Source organism: Serinus canaria, chromosome 2 (assembly GCF_022539315.1).
Source record: "Serinus canaria isolate serCan28SL12 chromosome 2, serCan2020, whole genome shotgun sequence".
NCBI classification, from domain to species: domain Eukaryota; kingdom Metazoa; phylum Chordata; class Aves; order Passeriformes; family Fringillidae; genus Serinus; species Serinus canaria.
The window spans coordinates 27,359,588-27,374,885 of record NC_066315.1 but is presented as its reverse complement, the minus strand read 5'-3'; the positions used below and the strand labels follow the sequence as shown (position 1 = coordinate 27,374,885).

Here is a 15,298-nt window from a genome sequence, read left to right as displayed (position 1 = left end):
TTATATTAATGATAGAATAATTTAAGCAGTGCAGTATTGCATTTGTTATTGACAGTTTTTTGCACGTTCTTTGTGTTTTATTTTTAATATGGTGGACCCATCGTGTTGGCTTTTTTGGCTGGCTCCACATTTGTAAGGTGTTGCCCCTCAGCAATCCCAGGAATTTCCTGAGGCACCCTTGCAATCACTCAAGCCCACTGTCCCAATACTTTCCTGCAGCTACCTTTCCTTTTGGTTTCTTTTTTCTCCCTTTCTCTTTTTACCTTTGATTCCTCCTTTTTTTCCATGTGATCTTAGTGGTCTCCGAAAAGAAGAAAAAAAGGTCCTAAAAGAAGAAAAAAAGTTAACAGAATAGGGATAAGTTTATCGTACTGTTATTGGTTGTTTTGTGAACTGCCTGTGACCAGTCAGTAAAAAGAAGCAACAGCTTATGGTGGTTTATAACACTATCTAGCACTTGTGCTGGCTGAGTTTTGATGGCTGCAAGGTTTAGATGGATTTCTTCCCCTCTCATTTCAGGTGGAAGACGCACAAATGGCGCAGGTGCCAGCTGGTACCGTGGTACGTGCGCCAAGACAGTCCGGGAGCACAGGAGACTTGTGGTCCTGGGCTACAAGCACGAGGTTAGACCCTTTTGTTTCTGTCATTCATTCTCAGAAATCTATAGATGCACTGGTGTGGGAAATGCCTTACAATTTAGGCCTTCTAACATTAATTTAATCTATCTTTATGTGCATCAGCAAAGGAAAATACTGAAAATGCTCAGGGCCATGTCTCAGTATTTTTGGAGTCTCTGCTGACATGGAGAACTTACAGACTCTTCTGGCACTTGTTCCCTGATGCAATTTGTGTCTGTGACCCCCTTATCCCTTCTCTGCATATCTCCAGGAGCATTTTGGCTATTTCTTCTCTATACTCTCAAATTAAAGTAGTTGCAGAGAGCAATAGGATCATGAGAGATTGAAGACTTTGCATTTACACTTTAGAATTCAGTGCCAGCCCATTTCTCCAGGTTGTGAAGGTCCTTTGAATGGCAGTCTTTCCAGGTAGGTACTCAGTGCTAAAACTGCCATTGTCCTCAAACTTGCTGAGCATGCTTTCTGTACAGGTTGTTAAAGAGACTAAACAGAACTGTGCCTGGAGTTAACCACTGAGGTGAAACAATCTTAACCTGCTGCTGGTTAGACTTCTAAACAACTGATCCTTGGAGCCCAATGATTCAGATATTTTTGCACCATTTCCATTATATGGCAAATAATTTTTGCATCCAAATCCAGCTTTATTGTCACTTGTCTTTGTAGAGAATTTTGTGGCTTTAACAGAATTGTGCATGTGTGACTGTTAAATATAGCCAGGATAAGGGCTTTTTTAGGTGAATTAAATACATTCAATAGGAAAATAAATGCAGTTCCTATTTACTGTTATAGTAATTGAATTGCTTTGAACTACTGGTCAACCTTGAATTCCAGGAAGACTTTTCTCCTTTGTTGTTTCTGAGTGCAAACTTGTATTTGTTTAAAGCACTATTGGCTCAGCGGATTGTGCCATTGCCGAGGAAGGACATTGCAGAAGTGAAATGTTCAGGTCATTAACTTCCTTGCAGTATTAAAGGAGGTCATGGTGTACTTAAAAAGTTATGGAGTAAATCTTAAGCTAGTAGCTCCTACCACTTACTCAGAAAGTGTAACAGGAGATCAATTTAGAGCTTACCACAGAATGAAACCTTAAGGCATTGCCTGCTAATACAAAAGACTTCTGGCTGCGGTAATTATTTCAGAGGTCTATCACAATGGAGTCTATTTCTAGCAGCTCTGGAGGATACATTCAGATTGCACACTGAGAAAATAAGATTTCTGTCTTTGATGGGAGGAATTCAAATAGTGAAAAGTGTTGTCTTCTGTGCTCACATGGTAGTACCTAAATCCCTTGACTTTGTCTCAAAGTCAGTTAATAAAGAAAGATAGTTAATAATAGTGCATGCAGATTGGACTTTATTATTCTTTTGTGTCATGAGAGTTTTTTTGTATTTTCTTAAATGTAATTCCAAACATGTACAGGGCACACATACATAGAATAATACATGATTTTGAAAATAATGGCCATGTAGTTTTTCAAATCTATTAAAACAGACTGTCAGAATTTCCCTTTGGTACTGCACAGAGTTCGATCTTGTGAAAGATTATGTATTCAAGCAGTAATCTTGTTCTCACAAGCAGATAAAATGCAAGTACCTCTCCAGTGTAATGTGGTCAAGTGGTAGGATGAGTAATCCTTAATTAGGAACCCCTGGAGCAGCCAAGCCTGAAGAAAGCTGGTGGTTTTGATAGAATTCTGTGAATGTTTCTGAGATCGATTGTTAGAAAGGAAGATTTTTGTTTACTACTGCTTTTTGTCAGGTCTATCCAATGTATAAATTCCATTGTAGAATTCACAGAGCAAATTATTCAAGTTGGAAAATGGAAGTTTATTTGTACCTCAGTCCAGATATCAAAATATGAATCTAAATGTTGTTTAGGCCTCTGCAGTGGTGAAAGTTATAAGCATTAAAGACAGAGAGGGTTTTGGCCAATATTTTTTCCCATTTATGTAAATGATGTAAATTAACACAAAATGTAAGTTTCCAACTCAGGTTTATTATTTATCATGTCTCAGTGTTGTAATACCTCACAATGTGTTGACCATATTTTTATACTGAGTAATGTAAATTGATAATCTGTGGCAGCTAAACACAGTAGTACAGCTTTTCCTTAGATTGGCAGAAGTAAAATATTTTCCTGTTACAATGAATATGACTTGGAAGTACAAGTTGAATTTTTGCACAAAAGTAAATTTCACTTTGGAAAACACACTTCTCTAATTCTAGAGATTATCAGCTAATTTTTTTTTTTACTTCACACCTCAGAAAATTGTATTTTGAACATGAATAATGTGTTTTATTTGATTATATAATCTATCTCCTGCACAGGGCATCAATTTCCTATCCCCTCTTACCTTTCAAATTCTGCCATCAAAATAGCCATGTGTGAATTTTAAGTGACACACATCTTTTTGTTTGGTCCCCTGCACAAGAGCTGATTTCATGTGAGGTGCTCACTGAAGGGAGGCTGACCTGAAAGCAGCCATCTGCCTGACTGAACTGTGCACTGGACAGTATTAGAGAGATTTCACCAGTTCCTAAAGGAAGACTTCAGAAGTAGTTTTATCTCCTCTCCCTGTTAATTCTTGGCTCCCTTCTGCACACTTGGCTGCTCCTAAACAAAAATTCTACAGGCTGTGGAAAACTGCATAATAATATGTCACTAAAAAATTCTGTACTATAAATAATTTCTTTAATAGCTATTTTGTGATATAGATACAGAAAAGACTGAGCTACTGCTGTGAAACTCTTTTTAACCACCCCAAAATCACAAAATGCTAAACACTGAAATATGAAATCCATTTAGTATAACATCCTGATACTGCATTTATGATTGCTACTGTAATACAGAGATTTTTATCAGTGCATTTAATTGTTTGTTGGTGAATTCTGTAGAAATATTGACCATACTGTGAAAATTTTTGACATACCAGCATTTATTTCCAGTTGAGAAAGAGTTCTGTTTCAAGTTTCTGGTGCTCATGCATGCAGAATCACACATTGATCCATCTGTTTGTGCCAATTTGCTTTTGATGACAAAGCAAAACAATAATCTTTTAGAAGTAATCTCTGCCATTTGGTTTCCCATGCACTGCTCTTTCATTTTGTGTTAATACTCAGTAGAGCAAGTAATTGCTCTACTGAGTATTAACACAAATATTTCCACATTTTTCTTTGTGGAAAGAGATCTGAGTTCCTCTTTTTCAGTGCAAGGAGATATTGCCATTGCTATCAGCTTGTCCTATTTGTGATCTGATTGCCCACACACAAACACTGTAACACATAGACTCTCAGCAAATGTGTTAAATGAGACAGTATAGGAATGTACACCAGGGAAAAGGCACATCTGACCATGCATTCATTAGCAGTTTATTTTGAACAAAATAGTCTGCTGCTGTTAATGTTTTAGTTAGAAAGATAATTAAATCTGAAGGAAAAACTAGAAGTTAGAAATCATTAGAAATTACTCTTAGGTATCTGATCTTAGGAGTCTCTCAGTAACTAGGACATATGCATGCCTTGCTTTGTATCACAGCTTTACTATTTAGACTTCCATTCTTCAGCTTTTTTTTATCACATTTCATCCTTCTTGGCAAAAAAGATACTTGGGTGAATCATAAAGTTTAGAATTCTGATTCATTGTTAAAGACAGCTTTGTTTCTATCTGTCTTGAATAATGAAGGTTTTGTTACAAATCATGTCAAGTTGAATGAATGTTGTAAAACTGTAACTTGGGCCAATGCAGAGGAAAGAGAATAAAAGAGCTTGGTGGTTTCTGGGTTTTGTTTTAAAAAAAGATTTTCTCTAGAAGTATTTTTTTAAAGTGTTTGTTAGCTATTCATGCAAATAATGGGCAAGTATTTCTTTCTAATCCTAAGCACAGCAAAATAGCATTTAATACTGAGTAGCAAATTCATTGCTGTAGTCATGAACTTTACTTGAAGAAGGTTGGTGGTCATGACAATTGTATTGAATTCCTATGATGAATGAAAATCTGAATTTGTACCGCTGACAAAATGTCTTCTAACAGTGGGTAAGCAGAGCAGGAGTCTATTACAGAAACTGAAGCAACTTAAGACTTCTGTCTTTTCTTCAAAACCCTCAAGAGGAGATGATGTGTGTGCATCAACAAGGAGTTTGACACTTCCTTTTTATGCCACCCAGAAAGAACAGGAAATACAGAGAAAAACCATATTTGACTGCAACAAAATTTATGTTTATTTTCATAAGTTTTTTCTCAACTAACAAAATTATTTGATCAGATTCATTGACGAGTCACCTGAAATCCAGGAGAGAGAGGCACAGTGGTGGCAAATACAAAATACACCCTCCCCCTGCAAGAAAATAAAAATAAGACAACAACGACCAGCCAAAATTAGACAAGAGAATAAATGCTTAGTAAACCCAAGCTACTATGTTTGAAATTGTGAACAATTTAGGCAGGTATGAGTATTATGCTCATATATTAAATCTGGGTTAGTAAATCTCAGCTTCAGTGACTTGTGAAGGAACTTAGAAATACAGCTCAAATCCCTTTTGAATTGTATAGGAAAACCTAAGAAAGTTAATAAAACTTGTTTTGCCTGTAGCTCCTGCAAATATAAGTAGGGCTTGTTGGGCTGCATCCCAATGCTAATGAAGAGTACACGTAGCAGATGAGAAGCTTGAGTGCCCAAACTGCAATAACTGAATCACATCATGGTGTGTATGGATGGATGCACACGGTAAGGGCCGTCCCAGTGACCGAAAAGAGATTTGCAGAAGGATGCACAGCCTGCAGTCCTTGCCATCATGAATCTTCCTCAGAGTTTTGTAGGAGAAATGGGATGAAAATTGTGATGTCAGCATATGCTGTAATAGCACGAGGAAGGTTATTTGTAAATTTAAACAGAAGCTAAAGTAACCTGGATGTTAGAGAAAATACCTGAAGAGCTGTGCTTTATGTCACTGAGAATTGGCCTTTATTAAAGACCTGGTCTTGAGCTCTCACTGTTCTTCATTCACAGAATGTTTGTAGTTATTTGAAAGAGGAAGGGGAGGAAGCATCCCAGGATGGCCATGGGCACACAGAGAGGCCTTGCAGGCTTGTTAGAGCCGTGGGGAGGCTTGGAGGCAGAACCAGTGGTCAAAATCTCTTTTCTCACTCCATAGCTAAACAGGGCCAGCAGCCTCCCTCAGCAGGCATTGCTTATGGAGGCAGGAGACTTTGATGTGTGGGTGTTACATGCCCTTGTTGAAAGGAAAGAAGTCAAAATCATGGAGTGCTGATCTTCATGGAGCTATAAACTACTATTTTAATGTCATTGAGCCTTAACAGATGAGAGTGCTCTATTGCTTGGTTTGTGTTTTAGTCACTGCAAAGTACAGTGATCACCTTCAGGAGTCATAAGAAAGAATTTGTACAACTGTTCAAAAGCAGTGTTTACATGAGAACCTAATTTTTTATCTGCAAAAAAAAAAAGCAGCCACAATCTCCAGATAAATTTATTTGGCAGAAATACATTGTTATTGTCCTTAGAACATAAAGAGCACTCAGTCTTGTAATTTCACAATATTATGGGCATATGCTCCTTCTCAAGATACTTTGTGGTAGGAATATTTTGTCACACTGTCTAGTCCACTGTGTACCACAAAGAAAGAAATAAACATAGATGAAATCCTAGCTTAGACAACATGGATAGAAGGCATAAGAAAACTTAGTGGGCTGAAATAATTCTTGTTTTCTAGAATTGGACAAAAATATTTTTTTTCTTAAAATACTTAGCAATTGAAAAAAAAATTATATCACAAGTGTTTTGTAAAAGAAAGGACAATAGAGAATCTTAATTTTAAAAAAAATGTAGGTATAAGAGGCACTGAATCTCACACCTCAGTGAAATGTCAGTGAAGTATGCTAATGATGAAACACTGGAAAGGTTTTTATAAAAAATCACACATGACATGACTTGCTAAAATACAGTGTCAGTGTTTCATTATGCCAACAAGAAATATATTAGCCTGTAGTCTCCTGTGGATACTTGGTGGAAACAATGCTATCCAACAAAGTTTTAATTACATCAAAGTCCCTTGTCTATAAAATTTAGACTGCTATTTATTTCACACCTTTCTTCTGGGAGCTAATAGTTGTTAAATAGCAGAACAATTTTATAAGTGAATGGTTTCTATGTTAAATTTGATTTTTCTGTTAGCTGTACTCTTTTTATGTTTTCACTTAATAATTATTATGTTTAATTCAGTAACAGAGGAACCATGCTCTTTCCACTAACTGCTGACGTCTGCAATAAATACAGGGTGGTTGTATAAGTGAAATAATTAGCCTGGTACGGTATAGCTTTATAGTAGCTGAAGACACTTCTCTGTAGAGTGAGTAAATCACCAATCTCAGCAACCTCTGCTTTAACACCCATAGGTTTGATCAAAGAGGAAAGGGATGGGTTTGCCCAGGTTAGCTTGTGAGTGGAAAAAGTAACTCCTCTAACAGTGAGAGCATTTCAGGTGTCAAGACTATTGGCTGGCCAAAAGCATGTATTAATGGAATGTATGCAGTTGTCAAAGCCCCTGTTTCTAATAATGGAAAAATACCCACTTTCAGCAGTCATAAGGGGTATAAACCTTGATACCCAAATTTGGAAAATAACAATAGGAAAATGGAATATAGAGCAAATCATCCAAGTCTTATCAACTAAAAGTAGCATGAATAGTTACGGACAGGCGCTGTGAAAATTAAGGGAATTGATTTAGTATGCCACGCTGTCCTCTAATTTGTGTTGTTATTAAGGTGAAATATTTAGGTCTTGAGAATGAAGTTTCCCTTCTTTGATTGCTGTGGTACAACTGGCAGTTAATCTGGAGAAAAACCAAAGTGTAAATCCTCAGGGGAGCTTTTCACCTGAGTCTGCCGGATGTAAATTAGATGCGTTAATATGAGTCTGAAACAATTTATGACATAATGGGTATCTGCTCTTGGAGTAATATTTTATAACTAGAAAAAATGAGGGAATGAATATTGGTTTTAAAAAAAGCCAATTTAGCTAGAAGGAAGGAATGTTCTTTGGTGGGCAGTGTTGATTATCCTATCCAAGGACTAGATGGAGAGGCAGTATGTAAGATGAGTATTAAACTTTTGAAGAAAGTTATTAAAGGGTATTGCCTAGTTAGTTGACTGTCCTTTAGTCATTGGCTAAGCATAGTTTTCACTGCTAAAAATGGTGACCTGTATCTCCCTAAGAGTGCAGTGAAGATAATACAATTAGTTTTGCTAATGTGTGCATATAGCAAGGCCAAACTCAAGACAGAGGATTTAGGTTTGACCTCTGTGAATTTCCACATGGTAAAACTAGTCTGAACTATGTTTTTACCTTAGGGATATTGGTGTGTGCCATTAGCAGAGAAGAGCATCTCACAAGAATCCAAAGCTATAGCCTAGGCTTCTACTGGAAGATAGCAGTTTGACTTGTGTTTTTCTAAAATATTCGTGTACTCTTAGAAATCTGATAGTATGGATTTGATTTTTCTCACTGAAGCACTGTAATTTATATCTGAAAAAATATTTCCTCATGTAAATTACACTAATAGTAATGGGATTTGACAGAATAATTGTATTAGGCGGTGTGCAGCTGGCCAGCCCCCCAGTAAGCACAACTTAATGCAGTACTGAGCCTATTACAAACAGTGCTGGCAACCCTGCTCCAAAGGGCAGTTAAGGATCAGGGAAGTTGTTTGCTCAGTATCTCAGGAAAAACACACCCCCCTCCCTCTCAGTGTTTTACAGTAGATGTGTGGCAAAAACAATTCCCTTGGGACCTTTGGGTATGTTTTAGTAGGGACATGGACTTGAAATGGAGCACATGGGTCATCAAGTTCAGCTTCCTAAGTCATCATGAGGCAGAAATTTAGTTTAGAACTGTCAGACTAAAAAGCTTTCTTAAGAAATCATAGGTCCCTAGAGCATTACAATTATCTTAAAGCAATTTGAAAAAAAAAAAAAAAAAGTTCCCTTAGTTATGCTTCCTTTTTTTCCTCCAGGAGGAAATAGTTATAGAATCATAGAATATCCTGAGTTGGAAGGGACCTGCAAGCATCACTGAAGTCCAACAGCTGGCCCTGCACAGGCAGCCCCAAGAGTCACACCATATACCTGAGAGTGTTGTCCTAATGCTTTTTGAACTCTCTCAGGCAGTGACCATTTCCCTGGGAAGCCTGTTTCAGTTCCCAACTGGGTGAAGAACCCTTTCCTAATGACTAAATTAACACCCCCTGACACAGCCTCAGGCCATTCCCTCACATCCTCTCAGTGGGCTCCAGAGAGCAGACATGGGCACCTGCCCCTCTTCTTGCCCACTTATGGGCAGTTTTCTCTTTTATTTTGAAGTGCTGTGCTCATACTCCCCTTTCCTCCAACAGTTGAACTTGATTTTTTTTCAATTCATGCTAATAAAGCAATTCTTGTCAGCACAATTCAAGAGCTATGTTTAAACTATGGAGTGTAATATTAAAAGAGATATTCCTTCATATGAATACAGAATATTTGGATGCAATGCTACTGCAACAATTGGTGGCCCAAATTATTTTGCAGTTGAGATGCCAATCTACTGTGTGCTGTCAGATGCATAAATATAATTCTCTTGTGTGAACAAACTAGAAGTTGCCTATCTTGTTACCACATAGTAAGTCTTACGATGTTTTGGGGAAGGAACTAAAGTTAGGTTTATTGAGCATAGAATAGATAAGCAACCATGCTTAAAAAAAAAAAAAGAGAAACAATTATAGAGCATTGTTGGCTTTCATGAAGGGGTAGAGTTTGCTGGTGATACAAAACAGCAAGTTTGTTGGTGATACAAAACTGGGATGAGTGGTTGATACCCCAGAGGGCTGAGTAGCCCTTCAGAAGGATCTGGACAGCTGGGAGAGATGGGCAGAGGAGAACTGTATGATATTCTGCAAGGGCAAGTGCAGGGTCTGGCCCCATGCACCAGGACTGACCTCCTGGGGAACAGCTCTGTGGAGAGGGGCCTGCAGGTCCCAGTGGACAATGAGTTTTCCATGAGCCAGCAGTGCCCCTTTGTGGCCAAAAATGCCAATGATGTCCTGGGGTGCATTAGGAAGAGCATTGCTGGCAGGTTGAGGGAGATGATCCTGCCCCTCTACTCAGCCCTGGCGAGGCTGCACCTGGCATCCAGGTCTGAGCTCCTCAGTACAAGAGAGATATGGAGCTCCTGGAGCAGATCCAGCTGAGTGTGACAATGTTGATTAAGGGACTGGAGCATCTCTCTTGTGAGGAAAGGCTGAGGCCTGGTATCCTTGAGAAGACTGAGAGGAGATCACATCAATGCCTGTAACTATTTGAAGGGAGGGTGTCAAGATGATGAAGCCAGACTCTTCTTGATTGTGCCAAGTTTTGGGACAAGAGGCAAGAGGCAGAAACTGAAGCATGGAAAGTTCCACCTGAACATGAGGAAGAGCTTTTTTACTGTGAGAATGACTGAGCACTGGAACAGATTGTCCAGAGAAGCTGTGGAGCCTCTTTCCCTGGAGGTATTCAAGAGCCTTCTGGGCACAATTCTCTGCCATGTGCACTAGGGCACCCTGCTTGAGGAGGGGCCACCAGTGGTCCCTTAACATTAACCATTCTGTGATTGTTAAAGACTGCATTAATGCCCTCCCTATTCTTTGTAAATCCTTATGTTCCAACTCTTTATTTTTGTGTGACCTGATGTTTCCTTAAGGAACTTGCTTTTCTTCTTAAGCAAGAAGCTTTTATTCAGGACATGGCTATCCTGTTCTACAAAGTTGCACCCCTACTGGCTGATGATATTTCCCTAGGAAACACACTGTATTCCTCAAATCATTTTCAAGACCAAAAATTGCTGAAGAACATCAGGCAGCAATACTGCTGTAAAGGGTTAAGTGGTATCCAGAACTCAAATATACTTCTAAATTTTAAGTCTATCCATCTTTCTGAAATTCAATCTGCTGATAAAACTTTATAACTGCTACAATTAAGTTACTTAAGATGATATTGCAAATTTTAATGTCTGTCTGAGATGTAAATTGTGTCAGTGGTATCAGGAGAAATGATGTATAAAGTGGACAGGAGTGGATAACATGGTGCAGCCTTTATAATATTTACAATTGTCTGTAATTTTTTTTCCCTGGTAAGTCCTGATAAATTATTTTAAACAAAATCTTAAGTGAGAAATGACAAATGTATTCATTCAAGGTAAAACTGGCAGCAAATATCAAGTTGTATAGGTATTCTGGGCTTTCAGTGTGATAGAATGATAGAATACTGTAGACTTAACTGAATAGAGACATTTATTAAAAAAAAAAAAAAAAAAAAAGGTGAATTAGACTCCATCTCTTTTTGCTTCCAGTAATTACTTGTCGCAGACAAGACGGAGGACAAGCTGACATCAGTGAGTGCCTTAAATACTCTGGCCCATTACCACCCTTAACACAGATGTGCCAGATTCCCTGCCAAGACGACTGTCAGTTCACAAACTGGTCAAAATTTTCTCCCTGTAATGGGGACTGTGGAGGAGTCAGGACAAGGAAACGCACTCTTGTTGGTAAGAGTCTCAAGCAAAATAATGCTTCTTTTATTTATTATTGATAATGTTTTGTTTAAAACCTGAGGACTTCAGAGGTTCCCTTTGACAAGTGTTACAGTGGCAGAAAGCAGATCCAGTGTCATGCTCTGTATAGTGCTGGCAGAACAATACCCAGGAGTAGAAACTCACACCATATGTCAGAAACTCTTGATATGGGTAAGTGGCTAGAGAGAAGATGGGAGAGCATAGAATACATTTTTCCCCTAAATATAGTGCATATAATAGGGTTTTTTTGTTCTGTTGGGGTTTTTTCTAGTTTTTTTTCTGTGTGGGTTTTATTTTTTTTTGACAGACAAGGCAGGAATCATCTCACTTTAACAGGATCAGGTGTTAACCCACTTCTCTTCTTCTTCCCACACCTGGTCTCAACTAAAGCAGGCTTCCTTCTCTCATGGTGTTCCTTAGTGCATTTAGAACTATTTTGGCAGCTGAGTGTGTTTCATCATTTTGCTATACACCACCATTTTCAGCCTTAAGCTTTGGCTTACCTCTTTTGAACTTAGCTGCAGTCTTGAATGTCAGATTTATGATTAAGCCAGTCCTTTCTTTGGCTGAATATTTCCTCTCCCAGTTCTTTCTTTTGCCATTCTTCATTGTTTACATCCAGACCCACAAACCACATGAGGCAATACACTGGCTAATTTTTTGCCTTATTTCTTGAGATAAGTAATAATGCTCTTTTTTTTTGTGTCCCAAGAAGGCTCTTTAAGTTTTATTTAGCAGAATAAAAAGATTTACCAGTGATGACCTTGCCACAAAATTGTCCTAGTCTGGACACTGTTCCACTTTGAAGCATTTTTTTCTTCAACCTCTTTTTAGTCTATTGTTTGCTAGTTTTGGTGGTTTTCTTAATTATTTTTTCTTCTGCATAAAGTGAAAAAAAAATGCCCTGCTTCTAAATTATAATTGAAACCTCAAGAGTGAGGCTTGGCCTCTGTCACAGCACTCTTTGCCAATTAGTCTGTATTGTCTGTGGTGCAGGAAAGCTAGCTAAGGGGGGTGCCCATTAGCAGGCTGAGAAAGAATGTGATAGGATCCAAACCCTATCCCTGTCTCCATCCCCCTGTAAATCAGAAGACCATTGGAAAATGAATAATTCATGATCTTCAAGAAGCCTCACTGTGACTGTCTAATAATTCCAGTAAGCTTCATGTCAGGTTTGCTTCCACAAGGGAAAAAATGAACAAAACTGACTAAGAGTATTTTTTCTTATTTTAAAAACAGAGAAAGAAAGTACGTGTTCTTCCTACCACAATTTTAACACTTTGTGATGCTTCCTGTCCTCATTTAAGTTACCCCTTCAAACTTGCTAATTCTGTGTTATGTGCTATGGTGTATTCTCTGTGGCAATGTGTTACCCAGACTAATTCATAGTACTTGACTTGGAATAAATTGATAATTATTCCTGGTAAATACTTCCAGAGGAGAAGCATACATTTAGTGTCATCAAAAGAATGAGAAACTTTTCTCCAGGTACCCATTTTCTATTTTACTATTCTAAATGAGGAGAATAGCAAATACAAGAACTAAGGCTGCTGCAATGTCCAGTGCCTTGTTTTGAATAGCAAGGAAAATGCTACAGAATATTACATTTACAGTATTGTCCAAGTAACAGCTATTCAAATACTACTTAGTAACAACCACTACTTTTGCAAAGACTACTGCATTAATTTATATAAGCTGGTATGGAAAGGAAAACTAAGTAAACTTTACCAAAGAGAAGGTTTAAATGTATTGAGTAGATGGCTATGCTCTAGTTCAGGAAAGAAAGCAAGAACAGTACTGGATGGAAACAAATTCAAAGGAGCTTATTCTATTAGTGGGAAAGAATTGTAATTATGAACAAATGTACGGTAACAGGTGATTAAAGAATTTTGACATTTTGGAGGAAGGTACTAATGTAGCAAAGATGCATGTTGCTCCCTTCTTGACTTCTTTCAACTTGAAAAAGCTTGATCCAGATAGAAATCTTGTTATTGAACTGCACACTGTTGATGAAATAGCAGGAAAAGAGTGTATTTGTTTAGCTGCTAACTTTCTCTAACTTTACCCCTGAAACATTTTTATCCAAATTAAATGTAAACTACATCATCTTTTAAAAAAAAATTGCCTTTATGCAAATTGTAGGTATCCACTTCTTTGGAAATCCAATTTAATAATTATTAATTTAATAAAGATTATTGTAATAAGTATTAGATGTATGTATGTAGTCTATGTATGTAGACTATGTATGTAGTCCCAAGCACTTGTTACAGAAGCCTAAAGTAAATTTTTGGGAGATAAGCTGTAAACTGACAAAACTTGCTAATAACTATTTCCTCTTTCTAGGAAAAAGTAAGAAAAAGGACAAATGTAGAAATTCTCAGTTGTATCCTCTGATTGAGAATCAGTTTTGCCCGTGTGACAAGTACAGCGCTCAGCCTGTGGGAAATTGGTCAGACTGCATTTTACCAGAGGGTAAGATGGAAGTGTTGCTGGGAATGAAGGTGCCAGGAGATGTTAAGGAATGTGGACAAGGCTATCGCTACCAGGCCATGGCGTGCTATGACCAGAACAATCGACTTGTGGAAACATCGCGATGCAACAGCCATGGTATTTCCAAACCTCTTTTCTTTCGTCTGTTTACTTACGTGCTTTAGTCAAGTTTAACATGATCTATGTACAAGTAGAATTAGCAGATTAATGTTTATTGGTTAGGCTGCCTTTTATCCCAAGATACCTTCAAACCTAGCATGTTTTTGCTGACTTTTAAAATAGTAAAATTAAGTAAAATCAGGGTAACCTACTAACTAGGTATTTTACTTGAAAAAAATTAATACCTTGTTATTTTTCCTGATAACTGTAGATGGAAATTTGAGAATAAAGCCATTTAGAAGGGGCAAATTAAAACAAAATAAACAAACAGAGGACTATTTTGGAAAGGCTGAAATGATTTCCACAGAATCTTTAGACAGCTTTAAAATCTTAAGTAGTCTTATCTCTACCATTTGCTCTTCAGCACCTTCACTAACTGGCATGAATTGACCTGAGTTCAACAGCACACAGCATTTTTCTCTGTGTAAATCTGTCATGTGTAAAACTAGGAGGGTTAAAGACTTTATATTCTTTGTATTTACATTGCTCCAGGAAGGAACAGTGTTCCTTCCTAAAGGGGATGAATCTGTAGCATTAGGATCAAAACGGTTTTCAGTGAGCCAGAAATGTGCTAATTGACATCAGTGGAGTTTTTGTCTTCATTTTTTTCCTGCTTGCAGTGCAAACTTGAATCTGAGCAATTGGTATGAAAAGCTGGGTGTTTGTGCCATTAAAAGGTCAATATAAGTTTAATTCACATATGGATTCTACTTTGTAATGTTAAATTAAGATAACAGAAATTTCATTTATTTACTTGGATATATTTAAAATAGATAATCAAAGAGATTGAATTAAATAAGACAATTTTAATTTGCACTATTAATTCTAATTTAGAATTATGATTAGCTAGAAATTCAACGTATCAAGTCATGGTGTTAGCATATGCTATGTTGGAAATTCATCACTTTCCAGCATTAAGTTCAGAATGACCTTTGAAAAGTGGAAAATTGTAAAAGAACCTCAGTGTGTAGGAAAGTAGGGGAAGTGATGGCCTGCTGCCAATCAATTTTCAATGACTTGAAGAATGTGCACTGCCAGCTTTTGTGTCGGAAAAAAAAAGGAAAGAAACTGTTTGTCCAAGAGCATATTGTTGGTGGTGTATGTGGTAAGTAACATGCTGCTGCTAGGAACAACTTTTTGTGTAGAACAAGTGTGGATGTAGCTGCTTTCAAGTCCTGGCAGTGCATTTTGAGGTGCAATGCCATTGCAAGAATCAAAGAAATAGAAGAGGAATAAAAAAGTACTAAAAAAGTGTATTCTAAACCCTCATTGTTTACCCTGATATAATTCTCTCTTCATGATAGTAATTTCTGATCCAATAAATTTTATCAGGGAATGTGGCCTACATTCACAGTGGCCACAATGAATAATAATCCAGTGGAAAAGCTGCTAACAATGTGTTACTGTTATTCCTGCT

At 37.5% G+C, this 15,298-nt stretch overlaps 1 protein-coding gene across 1 annotated transcript in view; it reads left to right on the top strand.

The window, feature by feature from the left end:
• Window positions 1–15,298, top strand: part of THSD7A (thrombospondin type 1 domain containing 7A) — a 189,075-nt gene that overhangs the window by 135,357 nt on the left and 38,420 nt on the right. Inside the window, exons 12-14 of the mRNA XM_050971430.1 lie at window positions 520–623; window positions 11,011–11,205; window positions 13,576–13,839. Coding sequence (XP_050827387.1) covers window positions 520–623; window positions 11,011–11,205; window positions 13,576–13,839 — 563 coding nt within the window. The remainder of the gene's footprint in view (window positions 1–519; window positions 624–11,010; window positions 11,206–13,575; window positions 13,840–15,298) is intronic.